This window comes from Coenobita brevimanus, chromosome 60 (genome assembly GCF_032717465.1).
Source record: "Coenobita brevimanus isolate Jiangsu-jjx chromosome 60, ASM3271746v2, whole genome shotgun sequence".
Classification (NCBI taxonomy): Eukaryota; Metazoa; Arthropoda; class Malacostraca; order Decapoda; family Coenobitidae; genus Coenobita; species Coenobita brevimanus.
In genome coordinates this window covers 39140534-39166109 of record NC_137013.1, presented here as the reverse complement: position 1 = coordinate 39166109, position 25576 = coordinate 39140534, and the positions used below count along the sequence as shown (strand labels likewise).

The 25576-nt window shown below is 42.1% G+C and overlaps 1 protein-coding gene across 1 annotated transcript in view; it reads left to right on the top strand.

Annotated features, from left to right (window-relative positions):
• LOC145403387 (cell adhesion molecule Dscam2-like) overlaps positions 1–25576 on the top strand; it is a 115884-nt gene that overhangs the window by 39472 nt on the left and 50836 nt on the right. The window contains exons 7-10 of the mRNA XM_080275170.1: positions 6694–6811; positions 10980–11163; positions 13015–13264; positions 16326–16470. Coding sequence (XP_080131296.1) covers positions 6694–6811; positions 10980–11163; positions 13015–13264; positions 16326–16470 — 697 coding nt within the window. The remainder of the gene's footprint in view (positions 1–6693; positions 6812–10979; positions 11164–13014; positions 13265–16325; positions 16471–25576) is intronic.

The window sequence follows — 25576 nt, the reverse complement described above, 5'->3', positions numbered from 1 at the left end:
AAATTAGTTGGAATATGGAATCGACTGTCCTTAGGCTCCTCACTAATGAAAGGACATAGTTATTTTTATTTTATTTTATTATTATTATTATTATTTGTAGTGACACCGATATAACCAGGTGACTCCAATCCCTGGTTATACAAATATCCCTCAACTCCCTCCCTATCCCCCAAAAGAAGGATGGTGGACCGTAGGAGGACGTCAGCCTGCGGTCCACGGGGTTCACGTTTCAGATCAGCAAATACACTAACTTGAGGTCTATCCTGCTTTATTTGTTTTTATTTTATTTATTTATTTATTTATCTGTTTTCTTTTTTTGTTGCCTCCAGACGATTTCGTGAAGCCATTTAAATTGCACATGTACGTAAAGCAGTGATCTTTTTTTTTTTTTTTTGCCAAGATAATTTTCCTTTTACCCAGTCTGATATAAATTAAATCCATATCAAAAGGCAGAGCAAAAATTATGGAAATGTTATATATATTTTTTTCTCTTAGTCACTTCTACATATTTTCCTCCATTGCTTCCATATATTTTCCTCCATTGCCCCTATATATTTTCCTCCATTGCCCCTATATATTTTCCTCCATTGCCCCTATATATTTTCCTCCATTGCCCCTATATATTTTCCTCCATTGCCCCTATATATTTTCCTCCATTGCCCCTATATATTTTCCTCCATTGCCCCTATATATTTTCCTCCATTGCCCCTATATATTTTCCTCCATTCCTCCTATATATTTCCCTCCATTGCCCCTATATATTTTCCTCCATTCCTCCTATATATTTTCCTCCATTGCCCCTATATATTTTCCTCCATTGTTCCTATATATTTCCCTCCATTGCCCCTATATATTTTCCTCCATTGTTCCTATATATTTCCCTCCATTGCCCCTATATATTTTCCTTCATTGTCCCTATATATTTTCCTCCATTGCCCCTATATATTTCCCTCCATTGCCCCTATATATTTTCCTCCATTGCCCCTATATATTTTCCTCCATTTATATGTTTTTTCCTCCATTGCTTATATATTTTCCTCCATTCCTCATATATATTTTCCTCCATTGCCTCTATATATTTTAATCCATTTATATGTATTTTCCTTTATATCTACAGTTTACCGGAGAGACTAGAGGGTGGGGGAGAGCCTTCTACTTTACCTTTTTATTATCTTGTTCTTAAGCAAGTGTAAATAGAGAGTAATTATATCAGTATTATGGCCAAACTACAGAGAAAGGAGCAAGGGTGTGTGAAGTTATGTAAGTCTCTCTCTCTCTCTCTCTCTCTCTCTCTCTCTCTCTCTCTCTCTCACACACACACACACACACACACACACACACACACACACACACACACACACACACACACACACACACACACACACACATACATACACACACACACACACACACACACACACACACACTCTATACTTTCCCATCCCATCTCTCTCTCTCTCTCTCTCTCTCTCTCTCTCTCTCTCTCTCTCTCTCTCTCTCTCTCTCTCCCGGAGGTATTGGGAGGGGAGCGTACGGAGGAAGGGAGAGACAATTTGGTACTAAGAGGATTAAGTAGGGATGAGAGGGAGGGAGGCAGGAGGGAGGGAGGGATTGAAGGAGATAGTGTCGGAGAGAGAGAGAGAGAGAGAGAGAGAGAGAGAGAGAGAGAGAGAGAGAGAGAGAGAGAGAGAGAGAGAGAGAGGGGGGGGATGAGATGGGATGGGATGTCATATGAAAGAGGAGTGTTTGCGTGTGTGTGTGTGTGTGTGTGTGAGAGAGAGAGAGAGAGAGAGAGAGAGAGTCTGTGTGTGTGTGTGTGAGAGAGAGAGAGAGAGAGAGAGAGAGAGAGAGTCTGTGTGTGTGTGTGTATGTGAGAGAGAGAGAGAGTCTGTGTGTGTGTGTGTGAGAGAGAGAGAGAGAGAGTGTGTGTGTGTGTGTGTGTCTGTGTGTGTTTTATAGTTACACAGATATACAGACCACACAGGCTTAAGGGACCTTGCTACATAGCCGGGTCTTGTCATTGATAGAAACTCTTACTTCTTCATTAAGGAAATTAAAAAGGGAGAGGGGGGGGATAGCGTAATTCAAGGCTCTCCCCCACCCTCCTCACCCCCCGGCCGTAAGTCGTACAGGAAAATAGGAAGAAACCGTACCCGAAAGGACTAAAATGGCGAGGGAGGAGATTTTATGGGAAGGGAGGAAGGTAGTATAAAAAATGTAACTGCTATTAATAATGGTGTGTGTGTGTGTGTGTGTGTGTGTGTGTGTGTGTGTGTGTGTGTGTGTGTGTGTGTGTGAGAGAGAGAGAGAGAGAGAGAGAGAGAGTAGGAGGGAAGGAGGACAGTATATGGACACATAAAGATTATGATGACGGCGTGAAGGAAGGAAGGAAGGAAGGAACGAAGGGGAAGAGGGGAGAAGGAGAAGGAAAAAGGGAGATAGTATAGGTGGGAGAGAGGAGGAAGAGGAAGGAATGTCTGGATGAACACGAGGCGAAAGGAAGGAAGGAAGGGAAGAGTAGGATAATTTTTGGAATGAAGGAAGTTAAGAGGAAAAGAAAAAGTCGAATGAAATGGAAAAATAGTTGAGAGAGAGAGAGAGAAAGAGAGAGAGAGAGGACGGAAAACTGGGTGTAGAAAGAAGAGAGAAAGGGAAATGTGAGCAACAAGAATAAAAGGAAAGAGATAGGAGTAGACAGGAATGTAAGGAGAAAAGAGTGGAAGGGAAAGCAGAGGAAACTAAAAGAGGAAAACGAGAGATTGATGAAGTGAGTGAGGGGAGATGTGTGTGTGTGTGTGTGTGTGTGTGTGTGTGTGAAAGAGAGAGAGAGAGAGAGGGGGGACGGGGGATTTAAGAAACCAAGAGGAGTGAAAATGATGATACAAATAAGAGGATTTTGAGAGAGAGAGAGAGAGAGAGAGAGAGAGAGAGAGAGAAATTAGAGAAAGAGAGAGGGAGTGCGAGGGAGAAAGAAATGAGGTGTTATTGTCGTACTGATTGCTAATTATATAATATTGGTACTAGTGGCTATTATCAGTACTATCACATCTACATCAACACCACCCCGCAATATTAACACCCACACTCCCTCCCTTCCCCTTCTCTCTCCCTTGGTTTTCCCTCCTCTCCCCCCCTTCTTTCCTCCTTCTCTCTTCATCTCATTTCCCTCCCCTTCTCTCCCTTCTTCTCCTCTCATCTCTCCCATCTCCTTCCCCCTCCCTTCCCTCTCTCACCCGTCTCCGCTCGTCTCCTTCTCTCCCTCCTCTCCCCTCCTCTTGCCTCCTCTTCTCCGTCCCCTTCTCTTCTCCTTTCCTCTCCGCCCCTCCTTTCTCCTTTCATTCTTTCCTCCATCTTTCCTCCTGCCCTTTCATCCCCTTTCTACCTTCGTGTTCCCTCACTTTCCCCTCTCACCCTTTATCCTTCCCTCCCCTCTCGTACCCTCCCTTTCTTTCCTTCCCTCTCACCCACTCCCTCCCCTCCATCGTTTTACCCTCCCTCCCTCCCTCCGTTTTTATACCCTCCCTCTCTCCATCCCTCCCTCCCTCCTTCCCTCCCTACGTCCCTCCCTCCCTCCCTCCCTCACTCACTGGCGTACTCTCGATAAAAAATAAGTAAATAAGTAAACCTAATTATTTCTGGACTCCGCGTTCTAAAATCATGAAGCAAGGTAAATTTAGCGGGGTATATTTCAGCTCGTGTTCCATCCTTCATTAAAGTTTGTTTCTGTTTATTTATGTTGTACTTTTTAACACCCTTGGCCTATCTGGGTGTAAAATCGATGGACTGCAGGCTGATGCTACCTCTCTCCTGCAGTCCACAGTCTTCCCTCTGGTGGATAGGGAGGTGGTTGAGGGACGTTTTTCTAACCGGCTTGCGGAGGTCCATGGTTGTAATCGGCTACACTAAATGATCCCATCCCTTCATCACTGTGTGTCTTTAGCCTCTTGTGTTGCTTAAATAATTGATTTTCACGGCGATTTTATTCAACGTGATGGCGTCTCTCATCCAGGAAACCTATATCTAACCCCTCCAGTTCAGAAAGTCTAGCTTGAGCTGAAGAAAATCGTCTGTCGGTAGCAAGAATAAAAAAATAACTATAATAGTCCGGTTGAAAGGGTTGAGAGTGGAATATGAGGTTCAATACAAGAGAGTGCAATATCCATGAAGGGAGAGTGATAGGCAGATCCAAGTCTTTCCCCCAATCTAACGAAGAACAAATGGAGAGAGGGTTTGTAGTTACAGGGATGCATGTGAAAGGAATGTGTGTGTGTGTGTGTGTGTGTGTGTGTGTGTGTGTGTGTGTGTGTGTGTGTGTGTGTGAAATGGGCGTGTTTGTTTGTGTTGAAGTGTCTGGTCATCGTAAATGTGAAAAAAGTCTACGGTGACGGCGCACCAAGTTTCACTACATCAAGCATGTGAACTATTGCAATTTCGGAATCAAAGGTCAGCTTAGAGATAAACATGATGATGATGATGATGAAATACGTCAATAAACAAAATGATGGTAATAATAATAATAATAATAATAATAATAATAATAATAATAATAAAATAATAATATTAAAAATAATAATAATAAATAATAATAATAATAATAATAATAAATAAACATCTTGACCGTTCTTAAAGACACGTCCCTAATTAAAAGTGAAGTTTACACACACACACACACACACACACACACGACCTTGACCCCTGTATGACCTTGAGTTTTGAAGTATTATCCTGAATATTAAGCCAGATCATCCCTGTAATGCCGCAAAAAGCTAGTTCAATTCCGTTTTGATTTTTGATAGGTGTTTGTATAGGTTTATTTCGTGTGTGTGTGTGTGTGTGCGTGTGTGTGTGTGTGTGTGTGTGTGTGTGTGTTTGAGTGTGTGTCCATTTTATATAGAATTAATATCCAAAAGTAAAAAAAAATATATATAATGTGGTACTATTTTTTTATTTCAGGGTGAGAGAGAGAGAGAGAGAGAGAGAGAGAGAGAGAGAGAGAGAGAGAGAGAGAGAGAGAGAAGGTGGGAAGGGAGGAAAGTAAGAAGCTTTTAGCACAGTATTTCTCTCTCTCTCTCTCTCTCTCTCTCTCTCTCTCTCTCTCTGCTAATACCACTTCCTTCCCCTTCCCTACACACCATTACCACAATCACCACCATTACCAGTGTTACTACCAACATTACTAGTATTTCCCATCGTCCAACCACTACTACCACTACTACCAACATTACTAGTTATATATTATTAACAGGATTACCATTATTACCACTACCATTGCTACTAAGAGTACTACCATTTCCTCCATAGTTACCACAAGTACTATAACTTCAACCACAACTACCATCATATTTACCACAATTACCACAACTACAGCCACACTTTCTTCACTTCCACCACACTTACCCACAAATACTATTACAGGTGCCACATACTGCCACAACTGCCAGCATATTTACCACAATTACCACAACTACAGCCACACTTTCTTTACTTCCACCACAATTACCACAAATACTATTACAGTTGCCACATACACCACCACAGTTTCCACGTTACCATAGTTACCACCACAGTTACAACTACTACCACCACAGTTACCACAGCTACAACTGAAATTACCACCGCTACCACTACAGTTGCCACAAATACCACCACAAGTACCACAACTACCACCACAGTTTCCACAAGTACCACAATTACCAAAACAATTACCACAAGTACCACAACTACCACCACAAGTACCACAACTACCACCACAATTACCACATCTACCAGCTCACCACATCAGCCACTAATCCCTTAATCCACACCCAGGCTCTTTCCTCGACTACCACAACTCTTCTACCACAACTACCATCATTAATTACCACTACTACCACTATCACTACCACTACTACCACAATTACAATCATTTATTACCATTACTGTCACTCACTGCTGCCACTACTACCACAACTACCATCATTTATTACCACTACTACCACCATCACTACTACTACTGCTTCTACTACTACCACACCTACCATCATTTATTACCATTACTGCCACTACCACCACCTCCCTTATCCTACTGTAACTACTAAAGTTAATCACACCAAGCCTAACAATTTTGGTAACCATCACTGCCACCGCCACTACTACTACTGCTACTACTACTACTACTACTATACTATAGTATACTATACTATACTTCTTCTACTACTTCTATCATTACAGTAACCACCACTACCTCCTCCATTACTACTACTTCTACTACTACTGCTGCTACTACTACCACTACTACTCACCACCACCACCACTCCTCCATCACCACTACCACTCACTGCTTCATCTCCAGCACCACAGCCTTGACAACCACTATCTCTACCTACCGTACGTACCACCAACTTACTGTCCCCATCTACCACAACTACTAACACTATCAGTCTCATCTTGTCCCTCACTATTATTGCCATTATCACAACTTCCACCACTTCCAACACCACCACTACAGCTACCACGACTACCACCATCACCACCACCACCCCCACGACCACCACCACAACTACCATCACCACTACTCACACAACCACCCCTACTACCACCTTATCTATCCATTACTACCTCAACCACCATTTCCTTACCCACCACCACAACTACCATTTTCGTAACTACCACAACCACCATTTCCCTAACTACCCCTGCTACCATCCTTTGCAGAGGCGCAGGGTAGGGTGGCACCTCGCATGACCGAGACGGGTGGCAGGGTGGTGGTGAGGCAGGGAGAGCCAGCCGTCCTACCCTGCCTAGCCCAGGGACACCCACCCCCTACCTTCACGTAAGTACCCTACCCACCTAACCACCTTTATTTACTATACTCGTTTCACCTTAACTTGGCCCAGATTTTTGTCTATTTTACAGTCTAAGCCGTGTTGCTCAGTGGCAGAAGAGGACAGTGCTACGGCTGTACATCTTTTCCGTGACACTTCTTCGTGACTAGCATTATAATCCAGTAATAATCTGCCACCTGTACCCAAATTACTACACTCTTTTCACCTTAACTTGGCCCAGATTTTTCTCCATTTTACAGCTTATTCCGTCTTGCTCAGTGGCAGAAAAAGACAATGCTACTGCTCTACATCCTTCCTGTGGCACTTCTTCGTGACTAGCATTATATTCTGCTGTAAATCACCCACCTGCACTCTAATTATTATACTCTTTTCACCTTAACTTGGCCCAGATTTTTGTCCTTTTTTTACAGTTTATTCCGTTTTAGCTCAAATGGCAGAAAAAGACAATTCTACGGCTCTACATCCTTTCCACGGCACTTCTTCGTGACTAGCTTCATATTCTGGTGTTAATCCATTGTTACAACTCGGCATTCAAGGTGTAGGGATGGCAATTTTAGACCAAGTTTGAGTGAAGTGAGTAGACTTGTTCCTTTACATCAGTGTCTTGGTTTCATTATATTGATTTTTTTTCTGAGTATTTCCCTACCTTTATTACTTTACTATTGCATCACCTGGCGACTTTAATACCTGGATCTAATTACGTCGATATACTACCTGGATATTACCTTACTTAACTCCTCCATGGTCGTGGCAGCTCTAGTACTTCATTCTAGCCACTAACAGACGATTTTATTCAGCTGAGATGAAGTCATGGGAACCTGAGTGTTAATTATAATCCATTAACCCCTCCACGGTCGGGACAACTCTTGCTATTCTCTTCCAGCTTACCTGAGACGATTTTATGCAGCTGAGAGAGAGTTACGGGAGACAGAAAATGTAAACTGTTTTGCCACAGTTTTTTCCGGCTTACATATATGCTAAAACTCTTAATACTTTTGGGTACATTGGGATTAGCTTACTTTATTTCTCTCTCTCTCTCTCTCTCTCTCTCTCTCTCTCTCTCTCTCTCTCTCTCTCTCGTGCCGGAGATGAATACAGAAAGGAAAAACAAATTAACCCCCCCCAAAAAAAAAAAAAATGGTTAAGGCTCCCTAATCGATGTGGCTGATAAGGGTTTGGGTTCAAGGGTTGGTTGGGGTTTATTGCTAATGAAATGCTACTCAGGGAGGAGCGCTTGGTCACCTGCCTATACTGTGTGGAATTAATGGCCTAACCCCGGGCTCCCACACTCCCGATAATTAAATAAAGGATTAGATGTGATGATGATCATGATGATGATGATTATTATTATTATTGTACATATAGGCTTCTTTTGACCCCTGCTTGAGAGAGAGAGAGAGAGAGAGAGAGAGAGAGTGTGTGTGTGTGTGTGTGTGTGTGTGTGTGTGTGTGTGTGTGTGTGTACGAGAGGGAGCAAGGGTGTACGTCCATTTATGTGGGTCTGTGTGTGTAAAAGTGAATGTGTTTGTATAAGAGGGAATGTGTGTCTTTATGGCAATGTATGTATGGGAGGAGAGAGAGAGAGAGAGTGTGTGTGTGTGTGTGTGTGTGTGTGTGTGTGATGTGTGTGTGTGTGTACCGCCACCCTCTCGTCTCATTCTCTTCTCCCTCCTGGCTTATTTCCTCTCTCTCTCTCTCTCTCTCTCTCTCTCTCTCTTGATAGATAGATAGATGGATTGATAGAGATCGACAGATAGGCAGGTAGGTAGATAGATGGATGGATTGATATACTACACACACACACACACACACACACATTCCCTTCTCCTCATCTCCTTCCCTCCTCTCCTCTTCTTCTCTCTCTTCGCTTCTCCTCTATTGACCTCTTTTCTAATTCCTTTCTTTCAAGGGATTCTCTCTTTTCTCTCTCCCTTTCTCTCCTCTTATTGCATTTCTCTCCTCGTTCACTCTCTCTCTCTCTCCTCTCCCATTCTCTCCTCTCATCATCCGTCTTCCCCTCGCTATTTTTCTACCTTACCCTCTTCATCAATCTCTCTCTCTCTCTCTCTCTCTCTCTCTCTCTCTCTCTCTCTCTCTCTCTCTCTTTCCGTCCGTCGATCCATCCCCTTTCCTCCTATCTCCTCTCTTCTCTCTCTTTCCCCTCACTATCTCATTTTCTCTCCCTCTCCCTTCCTCTTCCCTTGCTTTATTGACCATTATCTTCCCTCTCCCTCTCTCCCCTCTCACTCTAATTCTTACATTTTCTTCAATTCCTTCTCCCCTTTCTCTCTCTCTCTCTCTCTCTCTCTCTCTCTCTCTCTCTCACTCTCTCACCACATATATATATATATATATATATATATATATATATATATATATATATATATATATATATATATATATATATATATATATATGTATATATACAGTATATGTATGTATGTATGTATGTATACAGACACACACACACACACACACACACACACACACACATACATATCCTTGCCTACATATCTGTCTGTCAGTCTGTTCGTCTGTTTGTAGTTCCAGCTATCTTTCTTTCCACTTTTGTATTTGTCTCTCTCCATCTGTCTTTCTCTCTGTCTCTCTTCCTGTCTGTATCTGTCTCTCTCCGTCTGTGTATGTATGTATGTATGTATGTCACCATCTGTATGTATCACTTGTTTGTTCTTTCTTCATTCATTCATATGTTTATTCTCTCTCTCTCTCTCTCTCTCTCTCTCTCTCTCTCTCTCTCTCTCTTCCCCTCCTGTAAGTAGGTTAAGGAAATGCTCACTCAGTTTCTCTCCCTCCCGCTTCGTTCGCCTCTGTCTCTCTCTCTCTGTCTGTCTCTCTCTCTCTCTCTCTCTCTCTCTCTCTCTCTCTCTCTCTCTCTCTCTCTCTCAATTCCATCACCAAGCACGACCAACTTACGCCTACATACCAACCTACTTACGCCTACCTACCGATCTACACTCCATCATTATTCTCAATACACCTCAAGCCACCTACCTACCGGTCCTACTTACACCTTCCCAACTATACCTACTTACACCTTACCTTTTTATAGTATACCTGCATACCTTTGTCTGATATATTTTTTTTTACCTGGCTTACTAATGAGGTATACTTAATTAGCTTACCTGTGTTCTTTCCCACCTGTCCTATGTGGCACCTAGATGGGTTTTTTGGGCTTCAGGCACGGGAGTATTTAATCTATGCCCAGAATTGTACTTACTAATAATAACTTACATGCCTTCCTACCTGCCTACCTACATACCTGTCTACCTACCTACAGTGTTTAGTTACTTATATTCCCCTGTTGTACCTTCTGCTTGGACTTACTGACCTTCTAGCCAACATACCTACTTACGGTTCCTACTTACTTATTTTCTCACATTTCTTTTAATATATTCTGCATCTACTAACTCATCTACCTACCCCCCTACCTACCTTCTTACGTTCTACATACCTACATACTTATCCTGCCAACTTACCTACCTCCCTCCCTCCCTCCCTTCCTCCTTACCTACCTACTTACCTACCTACCTACCTACCTACCTCATCTGCGACCTGCCTTCTTACCTGTTGACTTACCTTATTGCCTACCTACTTACATACCTCTGTGTACTATATTGCCTACCTACCTACTGTTCCACCTACTTACACCTTACGTTTTAGGATGTGGTATGTAGGGATTGACACACCTACTTCCTTATGTACTTACGATGATAATACTTACCTTCCTACTTACATCTACCTAGTTACCTATGCCTCTTACCAGTTCATATATACTAACCACCTACTGATCGATCTACTTACCTTTTTGCTCAGGCTTCCTACTTACATACCTACAAAGGAACCCACTTACTCTCATAATTACCTACCTACATCCATTTACTACTAATGTATACGATATGTGGTTTTAGCTCAGTAATTATACCTACTTACCCAATAATTACAGGATCTTACCTACTAACGGACCTACTGACCTACCTACTTACACAGATAATAAAGAAGCAGTGTAGGTGGGCGTGATTGGTGCAGAGGTGGCTACTTACCAACTTAGCCTACGTACTTACAGATACTCCAGATCATTTATATTTCCTACTAACTCTCCTACTTACGGGCCTACTAACGCTCCTACTTACACAGGTGGTACAAGGACGCATCACCCGTGGGCGTGGGCGGTGCGGGCGTGTGGGTGGTGGGCGGGTCATTGGTGGTGGCGCGGACAGGGGTGGTCGACTCCGGGATGTACTCCTGTAAGGCTAATAACAGCGCAGGTGTGGCCAGGATGGTTACACACCTGCTGGTTACTACGCCCCTCGCTGTGCAGGTGTGTTGAGAGAGAGAGAGAGAGAAAAAAAAAAATCGTATTCCTACATTCTTATCTGCTTTTACTGGAGAGAGAGAGAGAGAGAGAGAGAGAGAGAGAGAGAGAGATTGATGGGTGGTGAGCTTTGTTATTTTACTCCTTATCTTAGTCTCATAAAATGGATATCATAGTTATTGCATTCCATATAGCAAACTGCCTTTAAATGGTCAATATGTTGTAGTTTGCTTTCTTCTATAGTCTCTCTCTCTCTCTCTCTCTCTCTCTCTCTCTCTCTCTGTCAATCAGGTAAACCCTCAAGTGGACACAGGGAGCAATTTCGAAATGGTCTGCCACACTTTCTTCTTACCTACCTCCCTTCCTACATATTTTCTCTCCCTCCCTCTTTCCTACTTATTTTCCTCCCTACCTGCCTACCTACCTGCCTACCTACCTACCTCTCTTTTTCCTACCTATTTTCTAACTCTCCATCTTTTCTGTTTTCCTCCCTTCTACCTACCTACTTCTCTCCCTCTCCCTCTCTTTAAAAATTTGTTTCTCCCGTCCTGCGTGTTTCCTCCCTTTCTCCCTTCTAACCTATTTTCTCCCTGTCTCCCTCCGTCCTGTCAGTTGTCTCTCCGTCTCTCCCTCCATCCTACCTATTTTTCCCCTCCTTTCCTTCTTGCAACCTAAATTTCTTTCTCTCATTCTGGTTCATTTTCTCTCCTTCCTTCCTACTCTCTCTCTCTCTCTCTCTCTACAACACGTGTCCCTCTTCCTTCCTACCACTGTCTCCTTTCTCTTTCTGCTATCTGGTTTCCCTCCCTCCCTCTTTCCTACCCATTTCATCCCCCTCCTTCCTCCAGCCTCTCTCCCTTTCTCTCTCCTATCTGGTTTCCCTCCCTCCCTCCTTTCCTCCCTATTTCCTCCCCCTTCTTCCTCCAGCCTCTCCTTATTCCCTCACTCTCTCCATTCCGGTCAGCCCCAAACACCTTGAAGTAGACACCGGGGGCCGATTGAAACTAGACTACCTCCCTCCCTCTCACTCCTTCCCTGCATCTGTCTCCTCCCTTCCTCCCTGTCCCACTTATTTCTCCCTCCCTACATCTGTCTTCTCCCTCCCTCTCTCCCTGTCCCACTTATCTCTCCCTTCCCAGATCTGTCTCCTCCCTTCCTCCCTGTCCCACTTATCTCTCCCTCCCTACATCTGTCTTCTCCCTCCCTCTCTCCCTGTCCCACTTATCTCTCCCTCCCTACATCTGTCTTCTCCCTCCCTCCCTTCCTGTCCCACTTATCTCTCCCTCTCCACATCTGTCTCCTCCCTTCCTCCCTGTCCCACTTATCTCTCCCTCTCCACATCTGTCTCCTCCCTTCCTCCCTGTCCCACTTATCTCTCCCTCTCCACATCTGTCTCCTCCCTTTCTCCCTGTCCCACTTATCTCTCCCTCCCTACATTTTTCTCTTCTCCTTTCCTTTCCTTCCCTCAATCTTCCACCTGTCTGTCTGTTCTCTCCGTCTGAGCATCTGCATTTTCTCTCTTTCCCTCCTTTAGGTTCCCATCTGTCTCCAGTCTCTCCCTCTCTCCATCTACCTCGTCTCCCTTTACTTCCCCCTTCACTCTCCTATCTGTCTGTCTGATCACTCCCTCTCTCTCCTCTCCATCTAGCTCTTCTCCCTCCTTTTTCCTCTTTTAGTCTCTTATCTGTCTCTGATCTCTTCCTCTCTCCTCTCCATCTAGCTCTTCTCCCTCCTTTTTTCTCCTCTAGTCTATCTGTCTCTGTAATCTCTCCCTCTCTCCTCTCTATCTACCTCTTCTCCTTCCTTTTCCTCTAGCCTTCTATCTGTCTGTCTAATTTCTCTCTCTCTCCCCACCAGGTCAGCCCCAAACAGCTTCAGGTAGACGCAGGAGGCCGTTTTGAACTCGTTTGCCACACCACAGGCTACCCCCCTGGCACGGTGACCTGGTACAAGGACGGCGGTGAGGTGAGGTCAGGGGGCAAGGTGCAGGTGGCGGGCTCGACGGTGCGGGTGGAGGGCGCCGTGACCTCTGACCTGGGTGTGTATCAGTGTGTGGCGACGCGAGGGGAAGACTACGCCCACGATCACGCCCTTGTCACGCTTGGAGGTACTGATATAGGGCTGTGTGTGTGTGTGTGTGTGTGTGTGTCATATATTAGCAGTTAACCGCTTCACCAAAATGGCATTGGAAAACGACAGAAAGCAACCCGTACCATTTACATTTAGTCTCAGCTGTCGTATCCAGTAGTTTGGACCACAGCAGTTTTAAACCACATACATATTGTTTACCCCAGTCCCTTCGCTTCTTGCCTGTTATACACTGTCATCGGCAGTTCATATTTCTATAAACCATTTCAGTCCATTCCATTCCTTATCCACCTCTCACCTTCCTGGATGTTCACACTATCCTTCATCCTTCTTCTGTGTATTCTCCTTCCTCTCACTCCCTCCACTTCTGATCTGTACATTTTCATCAATCTCACGCCATCCATTCCCTCTATTTAGCCTTACCGCCTTAACACACCCGGTTTTTCTTTGCATCGTACTGCGTCTTTTGCTGTGAATGTTGCTGCGCTACATACCCTGTCAGACTCCCTAACCACATAACATTCCTGGTCACGCCTCGCATCCATACACAACAATTGGCACTAATACACGTTCATATATTCCCAGCTTCATCATGCCAGATATCGATCATTCCTTCCACAACTTCTCTACACACTTAAATAATTCTCTACACACTTACATACTTTCTACACACTCACATACTTCTGTATACACTTACATACATTCTACACACTCACATACTTCTCTAGTCTCTTATTTAGTTTCTACACACACACATACTTCTCAACACACTACATACTTTTGCCCCTTCTATTCGGTGACCTCTTATTTTTGTTTATGTGGCCCGGGTACATCTGGACATGGTAGACTGCAGGCTGAAATTTCTCTCTCTCTCTCTCTCTCCATTCAACCATCTTCCTTTTGAGGGATGGGGAGCGAGGTGAGGAACGGTCGTGTAGCAGGGCAGTGGAGCCGCCTGGTTATTTCTTTGACAGCGCGTGAAGGTGTCTCTCTCTATACGTAAAATATACCCGCTGGTGTTTGTGTGAGTGATATACTATGCAGGTAAAACGCTGACGATATTTTCCTGAACGTGGATGAGGTGGGAAGTGGTGAATGTTTATGGAAAATGTATAACGCGACGATTTTTGTGTTGAGTCGAGAATGCGCTGCGGAAATTGAGGTCTAAGTGATTGGATGAGAGGGAGACGGAGGGAGGGGTCTCTCTCTCTCTCTCTGTCTGTCTGTCTCTCTCTCTCCGGTGTTTTTGTGTTTTTCTCATTGTTTTTCCTGCCCACCACATTAATAGTTGGAAATATTATGATGATGATTTTATTACTTCGGCTAAATTAAATCGTGTGTGTGTGTGTGTGTGTGTGTGTGTGTGTGTGTGTGTGTGAGAGAGAGAGAGAGAGAGAGAGAGAGAGAAAGGTAAGGACGGAGAGAAGATTAGAAGGGAGATTAGTAATGAGACGAGGGGAGAGGCTGAATGAGAGAGAGAGAGAGAGAGAGAGAGAGAGAGAGAGAGAGAGGTATATGAATGGATGTATAACAAGAGTAATTTGTAAGGAGCAGGAAGGAAGGTAGGTAAGGATGACGGAAGTGAGGCAGGAAGGAAGGTGGGTAAGTAGGTAAGGTGGACAGGTAGGGAGGTAAGGAGGTAGGGAAGTAGGTAGGCAGGCAGGTGAGTAGGAAGGAGATTATGAGAGAAGAAGGTAGGTAGGCAGGTAGGAAAGAAGGATGCGGGGAGAGAGAGAGGCAGACAAATTATGAGTGAGGCAGGTAGGTAGGAAGGTAGGTAAGGAGTGAGGCAGGAAGAGAGTAAAATACAGAGGCAGGCAGGCAGGTAGGTAGGTAGGTAGGCAGAAAGGAGTGAGATAGTGAGGCAAGAGTAAGCAAAGATAATAGGAAGGAGGTAGGACAGAAAGTAGGAGTGAGGCAGGAAGAGAGTAAAATACAGAGGCAGGCAGGTAGGTAGGTAGGTAGACAGAAAGAAGTGAGATAATGAGGCAAGAGTAAGCAAAGAAAATAGGAAAGAGGTAGGACAGAAAGTAGGGAGCGTGTGAGGTAGGTAGGAAGGGTGATGCCGAGGCAAGAGATGGGTTAGTAGGTAGGTAGGTAAAAAAGGAGATGGTTAGACAGATATATAGGTAGACGAGCAAAAAAGTAGGTAGGTAGAATGGAAGGTAGGTTGGTGTGTAGGAAGGTGGGTCAGTGAGTAAGTACGCAGAGACAGGAAGAAGAATGAGAGCTGAGGTAGAGAGTTGAGGCAAGTAGAAAGGTAAACAAGTAGTAAGGGAGGAGGTGAGGCATGAGGTGAGGCAAGAGGTGAGGCAGGAGGTAGGTGGGCTGTGAGGCAAATATCAGGGAAAATTAAAGTGTTTCCACGGTGCTGTCATTATTTATGCAAAACTATTTACATTAATATTCAAGTACTGCTGTTTAGCCTCTCTCTCTCTCTCTCTCTCTCTCTCTCTCTCTCTCTCTCTCTCTCTCACCTGCTACCCGCTCTCTTTATTTCCTCATTCTCTCCCTCCCTCTTCTCTTATTTCACACTTCCCTTCCTCCTCCTTCCTTCCTTCCCTCTTACACCCTAGCTCATATTCAGGTACACACACACACACACACACACACACACACACACACACAAATATATATATATATATATATATATATATATATATATACATATATATATATATATATATATATATATATATAAAGGTTGGAGCATACGCCATGAGGCGCTTAACCACGGTGCTCATCTCCATAACAGGCCTTCGAGCCTGTGGCAGGTTATTCACTCAATAACCTGGGATACAAGGCCACTGCATCATCCAGGTCACCACAATTACCCCCCCTAGGTTTTACTCTCGGTACTCAATTTACCCGCCAACCCACAAAAGGGTGGATGGACACCTGCTTCAAGTGATCCCAGCTTCCCACACCAGGATTCGAACCCAGGCGCTAACGGGCTGGCAGCTTCGCGGTCAGCGTGTGTGTGTGTGTGTGTGTGTGTGTGTGTGTGTGTGTGTGTGTGTGTGTGTGTGTGTGTTTATATTTATGTGTCCTACCTTTTATCCCTTTCCCCTCTGGTACAGCCACGCCCCCCGAGCTAGTGTACCGGTTCATCGAGCAGACCCTGCAGCCTGGTCCAGCGGTGTCCCTCAAGTGTATAGCGGCCGGCGACCCCACACCATCCATCACTTGGTTGTTGGACGGCTTCCCTCTGCCCCACTCACACAGGTAAATAGCCCCTGTCTTAAGATCCTGAACCCATCTTTATCTTCCTCCCAATGCGGATCTCAAGTTCTCTGCTTCCCTTACTCACACAGCCATTGAAACATCCTTAACATTATCCCTCTCCTCCTTATAATGCTCCTGTGCCAAGATTACAAAGGTAGGTTATGCACCTTCATGCTCCCTCCAGTGCCTCTGTATCATACTCGGCCACATAGATATACTCCATTTACACTAACCTGACCTACAGCTGCCATCACTCCATCCTGAACCTGAGTTGAAGCAATAGATTAACAGTAAAATACGATGTTTTGGAAAGGATGTAAAGTTATAACACTTGTAAATTCTGCCACAGAGCTACGTGAAATAATCTGCCAATGGGAAAAATCTTGTTCAGGTTTAGGCAAAAGGACACTGAAAATTGGAAAAGTCTGGTCCAGGTTAAGGTAAAAGGACTATAGAATGATGTTTTTTCCTCGTATCCCTAGCGACACATACGTATACCGCACCGCCATTGGTAGGTATGTTCCCTCCACTCGTGTATGTGTGCCAAGAATACTGTGCTTCTGTATATCCTTTCCGTATCGTTACCAAACGTATATTGCTCATGGATTGTTATGCAGCCTAGCACTCTTCTAGATAACACAAATAACACCCACCACTACACCACACCTCTCACCACATGACCACTCCTCTCACCACTTCACCAATCCTCTCACCACTTCACCAATCTTCTCACCACCGCACCATTCCTCTCACCACTTCACCACTTTTCTCACATCACCACAACACTGCTTCTCTCACCACTTCACAACACTGCACCACCCCTGTCACCACTTCACCACTCCTCTCACCACTTCACCAATCTTCTCATCACCGCACCATTCCTCTCACCACTACACCACTCCTCTCACATCACCGCAACACTGCTCCTCTCACCACTTCACAACACTGCACCACCCCTATCACCACTTCACCACTCCTCTCACCACTTCCCCACCATACAGTGTTTCACAAAGGAATATTCCTACCATATATACCATCCTGTCTAACAATATTGACATCGATCATTATTTTATTCTAATAATTGACCTAAATCCTGACATGTAAGGTATTCTAAGTTCTTTCTCTCTCTCTCTCTCTCTCTCTCTCTCTTAATCCATTCCTCCTTCCTTCCCTCTCCCTCTCACTCCTTTCTGTCTGTTTGTCTTTCTCCCTCTTACCCAACCAGTTCGTCCATCTCGCTCACTCTCTCACTCACTTACTCACTCACTCACTCACTCACTCACTCACTCTTTCTCCATTCCTTTATCACTATTATTTTTTTTCAATCTCCGTACCACTCACTGCCTGTGTTGTCACAAAATCTCTCTCTCTTTCTCTCTCTCTCTCTCTGTTTTCTATCCTGCTCTTTCTCTTCCATTTACGCACACATACTATAAATTCTCTCTCTCTCTCTCTCTCTCTCTCTCTCTCTCTCTCTCTCTCTCTCTCCATTAAAGCAAGACACACACACACACACACACGCACACACACACACACACACACACACACACACACACACACAAACAAACATGCAAACATTACCACCAAGAATTAATGTTTAACTAATGCGATATAGATTGCTCTCTCTCTCTCTCTCTCTCTCTCTCTCTCTCTCTCTCTCTCTCTCTCTCTCTCTCTCTCTCTCTCTCTCTCTCTCTCTCTCTCTCCGCCTACCCGTGTCACTCATCGCCTTTTTCTCATTTTTCTCTTCACTGTTTTTTCTGGCTCTTTTTTATGACCCCTCTCACTCACTTTTTCTCAACTTTCTTTCATTTTCTCTCACCCCTATTCCATTTGCACACATCTGTCAGTCTCATCTCTCTCTCTCTCTCTCTCTCCCTCTCTACACACTCACACACACACACACACACACACACACACACACACACACACACACACACAGAGGCGAGGGGGGGGGCGAAACATTTTGAAAGGTAATCGTGTTTTCATAAAAAGGGCGGCCGATTGAATTTTTATAATCTAATTTTTGCAACACCGAGTTTGGAAATGTTGTGTGGTTTTATGTATTTTATTTATTTAATTTTTTTATTTATTTTTTCATGATTTAATAACAAAAAGATCAGAGAGAGAGAGAGAGAGAGAGAGAGAGAGGGCGTAATGGAATGTGTGTTTTTGTTGTTGTTGTGGTAGATGTGGTGGTGGTGGTAGTTAGTAGTAGTGGTGATGATGGTGGTAATGGTGGTGGTGGTAGTAGTAGTAGTAGAGAAACTTGTACTGTACACAGGAATATATTGGAAGTAGTAGTAGTAGTTGTAGTAACAGTAGTAGCAGTAGTGGTAGTGATGGTGGTGGTTAGCGGTAGTTGCAGTAATAGTAGTAGTGGTGGTGGTAGTAGTGGTAGTAGTAGTAGTAGTAGTAGTTGTTGTTGTTGTTGTTGTTGTCCCGGTTCATCTTCTCTATCACTCCACAGTCCTTCCTGCACGATAGCTATAGGGAAGAAGTTGAGGGACCTTTGTATAACCAGGCAGTGGAGCCGCCCTTGTGTGATGCCACCACGCGAAGGCCCCCCCCCCACACGAACACCAGGCAGTACTAACCCCTTCACTGTGACGATTTAGTTTCAGAGAGAGAGAGAGAGAGAGAGAGAGATGTGAATTTAATCGGAAAGTGACCTCATTCTGTTGACATATAATTGATTCTTTTCTTTATTTTTTATACGATTTATTAAGTTTTTGGGAGATATTTTTGAACTGGGGGGAGGGGGTTAGATACAGCCTTCTTTAACCCTCTGTATTAAGGGATTTTTTGGCCAAACTGAGTAAAATCGTCTGTAGGTAGCAAGAATTGAAAATAGAAATGATCAAAGTGAAGGATTTAACAGCAATAATAGTAATAATAATAATAATAATAATAATAATAATAATAATGAAATTTATAAATCGTCGTCAGTGTAAAGGATTTAATATAACAACAACAACAACAACAACAACAACATAATAATAATAATAATAAAATCTCATCGGAGTAAAGGATTTAATAACAACTACATATAAATAAAATAACAATAAAAGGATAAAATAAAAATCATGAGTGAATAATAACACCAATAAATAAATAAATAAATAAAAACTAATAAAGATTTCCCTTGTGCCAATGGAATGTGTGTATTGGAGTGTTGGTCAATTGTTAATATTTCGTCACGTCAAAATGTTTCGTCCTGGTATTGGCGCCAAATTAATACGTAGGCGTCCTTAGTGCCGAATCCTCTCTCTTTTTTTTTTTTATTATTTTTATTTATTAATTTGTTTGCTTTACTTTTATAATTTTTTGTATTTGTTTACTTTGTTTTGTTTATTTGTTTTTATTTTTATTTACTTAGTTTCTCTTTGTTTCTTTTATTTATTTATTCGACTTTGTTTCATTTTTTATTCTCTTTATTTCTTTACTTGCTTATTTGTTTGTTTATTTGCTTTTATTTTATGTATTCATTATCTTTATTTATATGTTTATTTATTTTCCTTTATTGATTTATGTTGATTTGTTTATTTATTCTTTAGTTTGTGGTTTTACTTGTATACTTGTTTATTGGTTTATCTTATTTACCTTTATTTTTTACTTATTCCTTAGTTTCCTTTATTTTATTTTTGTCCTTGTTTGTTTAATTTTTGATACTCGTTTATCTGGTTATTTTTATTATATTACTCTGTTTACTTGCAGCCGTTATGGAGTAGCAGTTGACTACATATTAAGTGTTCTGCTGTTATAGTATAACTAGACCACCGTGTTGGAGATCGACGACACTGTCTGTAGTACACGTCAGCTACTCGCCGTCACTGCCCGACACTTCCCACCAAAGGTCCTCTGCCACTAGAAGGTGGAAGCTGGTCTGTTATTAAGTGGTAGCGTAAGGTGACAGAAATGAGCAGATTAAATCTCTCTTTATTGGGCACAGAATAATATAACTGCGACCCGAGAGATATGTAAGAGCGATACCACCTCCCTTGATAACTATAAAACGTCTTCTGACGCTGTACGCTCACCGTGCCGACTAGGGCGCGGTGCTGAGGTCAGCAAAAAGTGAGGTGCCAAGCATTTACATATACTCTGGGCAAAAAGTAGAGATAAATGACAACTCTACTAGCACATTATACACCTCTATAGAATGGTATTAAGTACATTCACATATACCAACATAATAAATGGTTCCCCAGGACTTTACACTTATGCACTATTCAGATATCTTTTCACTTCTCCTAACCTTCATTTTATAATTGAAACAGGGTGGCACTTATGGTCTGCCATCCACCTTCTTTCTATACCACAGCTAACAGCGAAATGATATTTGGTTGTTCATCATTCACACTTCATTACACACTGTTAATTATGACTAAACAGCTTTAAAAAGTATTATGTAAAATGTGTGATACTACAACTTCATATGGAAAAAGATGTTGACACCAGAACATACTTGTTTATGTATTTATTTATTTGTTTATCCATTTATTCTTTTTTAGTATCTTTATTGATGTTTATTGCTTTGTTTCTTCATGTATTTATTCATTTATTTGTTTATTTTCATTCATTTGTTTATTTGTTTCTTCATTTATTTGTTTATTCTTTTCTTCATTCATTTATTTATTTGTTTCTTCATTTGTTTATGCTTTTCCCCATTTGTTTATTTGCGTATTTTCTTCATTAATTTGTTTATTCTTTTCTTCATTCATTTGTTTATTTGCTTATTCTTTTCTTCATTTATGTATTTGCTTATTCTTTTCTTCATTCTTTTGTTTATTTGCTTATTCTTTTCTTCATTCTTTTGTTTATTTGCTTATTCTTTTCTCCATTCTTTTGTTTATTTGCTTATTCTTTTCTCTTCATTCATTTGTTTATTTGCTTATTCTCATTCATTTGTTGATTTGTTTATTCTTTTCTTCATTCATTTGTTGATTTGTTTATTTTCTTCATTCATTTGTTGATTTGTTTATTCTTTTCTTCATTGATTTGTTGATTTATTCTTTTCTTCATTCATTTATTTGCTTATTTGCTTCATTCATTTGTGTATTTGCTTATTCGTTTCTTCATTCATTTGTTTATTTGCTTATTCTTCTCTTCATTCATTTGTTTATTTGCTTATTCTTTTATTTGTTTATTCATTGTTTTTTTTTCATATTAATTCGTGTAGTTGTCAAATTGTTTCGTTCAGGTATTGGTTCAGAATTACATCCCATATATTCGTCCTTAAAGTGAGCCCCCTTTGTGCCCTGTCTGTTTGAGTTTGTTTATTTGTTTTGTTTATTTGTTTATGTCTTGATTCGTGTGTTTGCTTATTTTAGTTTTTTATTTATTTGTTTATTTCATTTATCTATTCCTGTGTTTGCTTATTTTCTTTCATTTTTGTTTATTTGCTTATTTTTTGTTTATTGATGTTTACTTGTTTATTTTTGTTTATTTGTTTATCTTGTTTATTGGTGCGTTTACTTGTTTATTTATTTTTTAGTTTATTTCTCCATTTGCTTATTTTTGTTTATTTTTCTGTTTTAGTTGCTTGTTTTATTTCTTTAGGTTTTTCTCTTTATAGTGTTCATAAGTTTGCGTTTTTTTCGTTAAGGAGTTATTTCTGATTTTGTCTGTGTATTTGTTAACTTGTTTGCTTTAGTTTGCGTTTGTTTACTTGTATTTGCTTTGCTTTTGTTTATGTGTTTGCTTTCTCGTGATCGTTTTTGTTTATCTGTTTGTTTATTTGTTTGTTTAATTATCTACTTTTATTCAGTTTTATCTACCACAGTATTGCTTATTTGCTTATTGTTTTTGTTTGTTTTCTTTGTTTTTCTACGGCCGAGGGGAGATTTCTTATTGTCAAAGGGGTAGAAAAAATCCTCTTTCTTATAATTTCTTCGTAATCCGTGTCCATCAGCGATTTATTTCAGCTTAGGGGGATTTACAGTGAAGGGAGGGTTGGAAATAATCTCCGTTTATTGGGATTACTTTTCCATTTATTCTTGATGCGTCAGGCGATTAATCTAGCATAAGGTGACTGGTGACGAGAGAGAGAGAGAGAGAGAGAGAGAGAGGATGGACAGACTGGCAGAATCAAAGAAAAATACTTTAGAGAGAAATGAACGGAGTAGAGAGAGCGAGAGAGAGAGAGAGAGAGAGAGAGAGAGAGAGAGAGAGAGAGAGAGACGGAAAAAATGGGAGAAAAGAATGATGGCAAAATATGAGGGAGAATGGAGGGGGAGGCGGAAAAAGTTACAGACAGGAATCAAAGGAAAATGAGAGAGAGAGAGAGAGAGAGACGGTAAATCAGAGTAGAGGAAAAGTAATAGGAATGAAATAAAAATGAGAGAGAGAGAGAGAGAGAGTCCACTTTTTATCACAATATCGAAATTCCAGACTAAGCGGCATAGAATTAAAATGTTGTTAGGGATAGAATTGTGTGCTTGTAGTAAAAAATGAATAAATAAATGAATAAATAAATAAATAATGCTGAAAACAGCGAGAAATAAATGGCTTTGGACTGGTAAGGAAAGAGGTAAATGAGTTATTGTGTGTTTGCTTGATGATGATGATGATGGGAGGAGGAGGAGGAGGATGATGATGATGATGAGGAGGAGGAGGAGGATAACGATAATGATGATGAGGAGGAGGAGGAGAAGGAGGAGGAGGAGGAGAGGAAGAAGAGAAATATAAAGAAATGGGACTTAAAATGATGATGATGATGATAATGATGATGATGATGGTGGTGGTTGTGGTGGTGGTGATAATGGTGGTGGAGTTGATGATGATGATGGTGGTTGTGGTGGTGGTGATAATGGTGGTGGGGTTGATGATGATGATGGTGGTTGTGGTGGTGGTGATAATGGTGGTGGAGTTGATGATGATAGTGGTGGTGGTGGTTGGTGGTAGTGGTGATGATGATGAGGAGGAGGAGGAGAGGCAGACGGAGAAGGAAGTGGAAAAATATAAAGGGAGTGAGAATTGGGATGATGATGATAGGATGAACTCTGGGATTGAGCACCTGGCAGTACATACATCACACTATAGATAGACTGAAGCATAGATAGATAGATAAACAGAGGAAGATAGATAGATGGATAAAGTCAGATAGACAGATAAATATTCAGATAATTTTTTTTTCTACCCACCGTAATTCTGAAAAATATATTGTGATTTAGACGAATTTCATGAGTTAATTTTTTAGGATTGGCGCTGGCTTACTGTTGGCTGATTTTAGGTCGTCCTTTCACCTTAACTTGGCCAGATTTTCCTCTCTCTCTCTCTCTCTCTCTCTCTCTCTCTCTCTCTCTCTCCTTCCTTCCCTTTAACTGTTTCCCTCCCTCTTGGTTTCTCTGTTTCCCTTCGATTTCCGTAGATTCTCTCCCTCTCTCTCTCTCTCTCTCTCTCTCCTTCATCATCGTCAAACATCGCATCAATAAAGTGTTATGTCCAGAATAAATCGGTAAGTGACAGGTGTTAAACAAATCCCCCAGAGCAGCTTAGAATAACACTCAGAGTCACCCAGGCTGTCATGGTGGGGAAGGGGGTTAGGTTAGGCCTGTTTGGCTCGTAACGTGTGTGTAGTCTGTGTATCTGTGTAACTCTGTGTAATTACCTGTCTCCTGCCTCTCCCTCTCTAGTCCTCCCTCCCTCCCTCCTTACTCTCCCCCTCCCCGATTCTCGTTTTGTGTTTCTCTCTCTCTCTCTCTCTCTCTCTCTCTCTCTCTCTCTCTCTCTCTCTCTCTCTCTCTCTCTGTACTACTACTACTACTATTTCTGAGCAGCAGCAGCAACAACAACAACACCTACTTCTGCTACTACTACTACGATCATTACATCTACTATCAGAGTAATATTACCATTATATTTGCAGATAAAGTAAAGTACTACCCCAATCATTACATCTATAACTAAAAAACTGCTACCATTACATCCACCTTTACAGCTGCAACCATTACATTTACTATCATAATACAGTCTTTATAATGTACTACCATAACCATTACAGTACTATCAGAGACCATTACATTTAATACCACACTACTACTACTATTACATCTTCTATCAGAGTACTACCAGCATTACATTACTAATATAATACCACATCTGCTACAACCATTACATCTGTAGTACAATCAGCATTACATCTACAAACATACTACCACTACAACCATCACATGCACTGCCTTCGTTTTAACCATTCAGTGTATCTCCAAATTAATGTGATGGGATTGTGTTATTCTCCTAACTTCCGCCGACCTGAGAGAGAGGGAAAGAGAGAGAGAGAGAGAGAGAGAGAGAGAGAGAGAGAGAGAGAGAGAGATTTAACAGTAAGCCATCAGACATGCATTTGTATGTAGTAAGTGGTACAGTGAGAGAGAGAGAGAGAGAGAGAGAGGATGAAAGATAGCTCGAATGTAAGAGAAGAGCCAGTGAATGCCGATGGGAGAGACAGGGAGGGAAAAAGGAAGAGGGCGAGAGAGTTAGAGAGAGAGGGGGAAAAGAAAGAGAGCGAGAGAGAGGAAAGGAAGTGGTATTCATGAGAGCCAGTGAGATAGAAAAGGGGTGGTATCTATGAGAGAGAGAGAGAGAGAGAGAGAGAGAGAGAAGGGGGGCTGGAGTAATTAACGATGGGCTGGTAATGGAACAAGCAGGAGGAAGACGGTAATGTTGCCGGTAGGGAGTGAGAGAGAAATTGAGAGAGTGAGAGAGGGCAGGAGGGGGCGAGAGTGAAAGGGGTGAGAGTGAGAAGTGCGGAGTGAGAGAGAGGGAAGAAGGGGAGATACAGGAGAGAGGGACTGGGGCGACATTAGGAGAGAGAGAGAGAGGAGGGGGGAGAGAAAGAGAGAGACTAAGTGTGAGAGGGGCAGAGAAAGACAGTGAGTGAGAATGAGAGAGAATTAAGTGCAGCTTGTGGGGGAAGGGGGTAAGACTGAGGGAGTGAGATAGAGAGAGATTAGATGAGAGTGAGAGAGGGGAGACTGTGAGAGAGAAAAATGATATGCTGCTGATCGTGTGTGTGTGTGTGTGTGTGTGTGTGTGTGTGTGTGTGTGTGTGTGTGTGTGTGTGTGTGTTTGTGTGTGTGTAGTAGCAGTAGTAGTAGTAGTG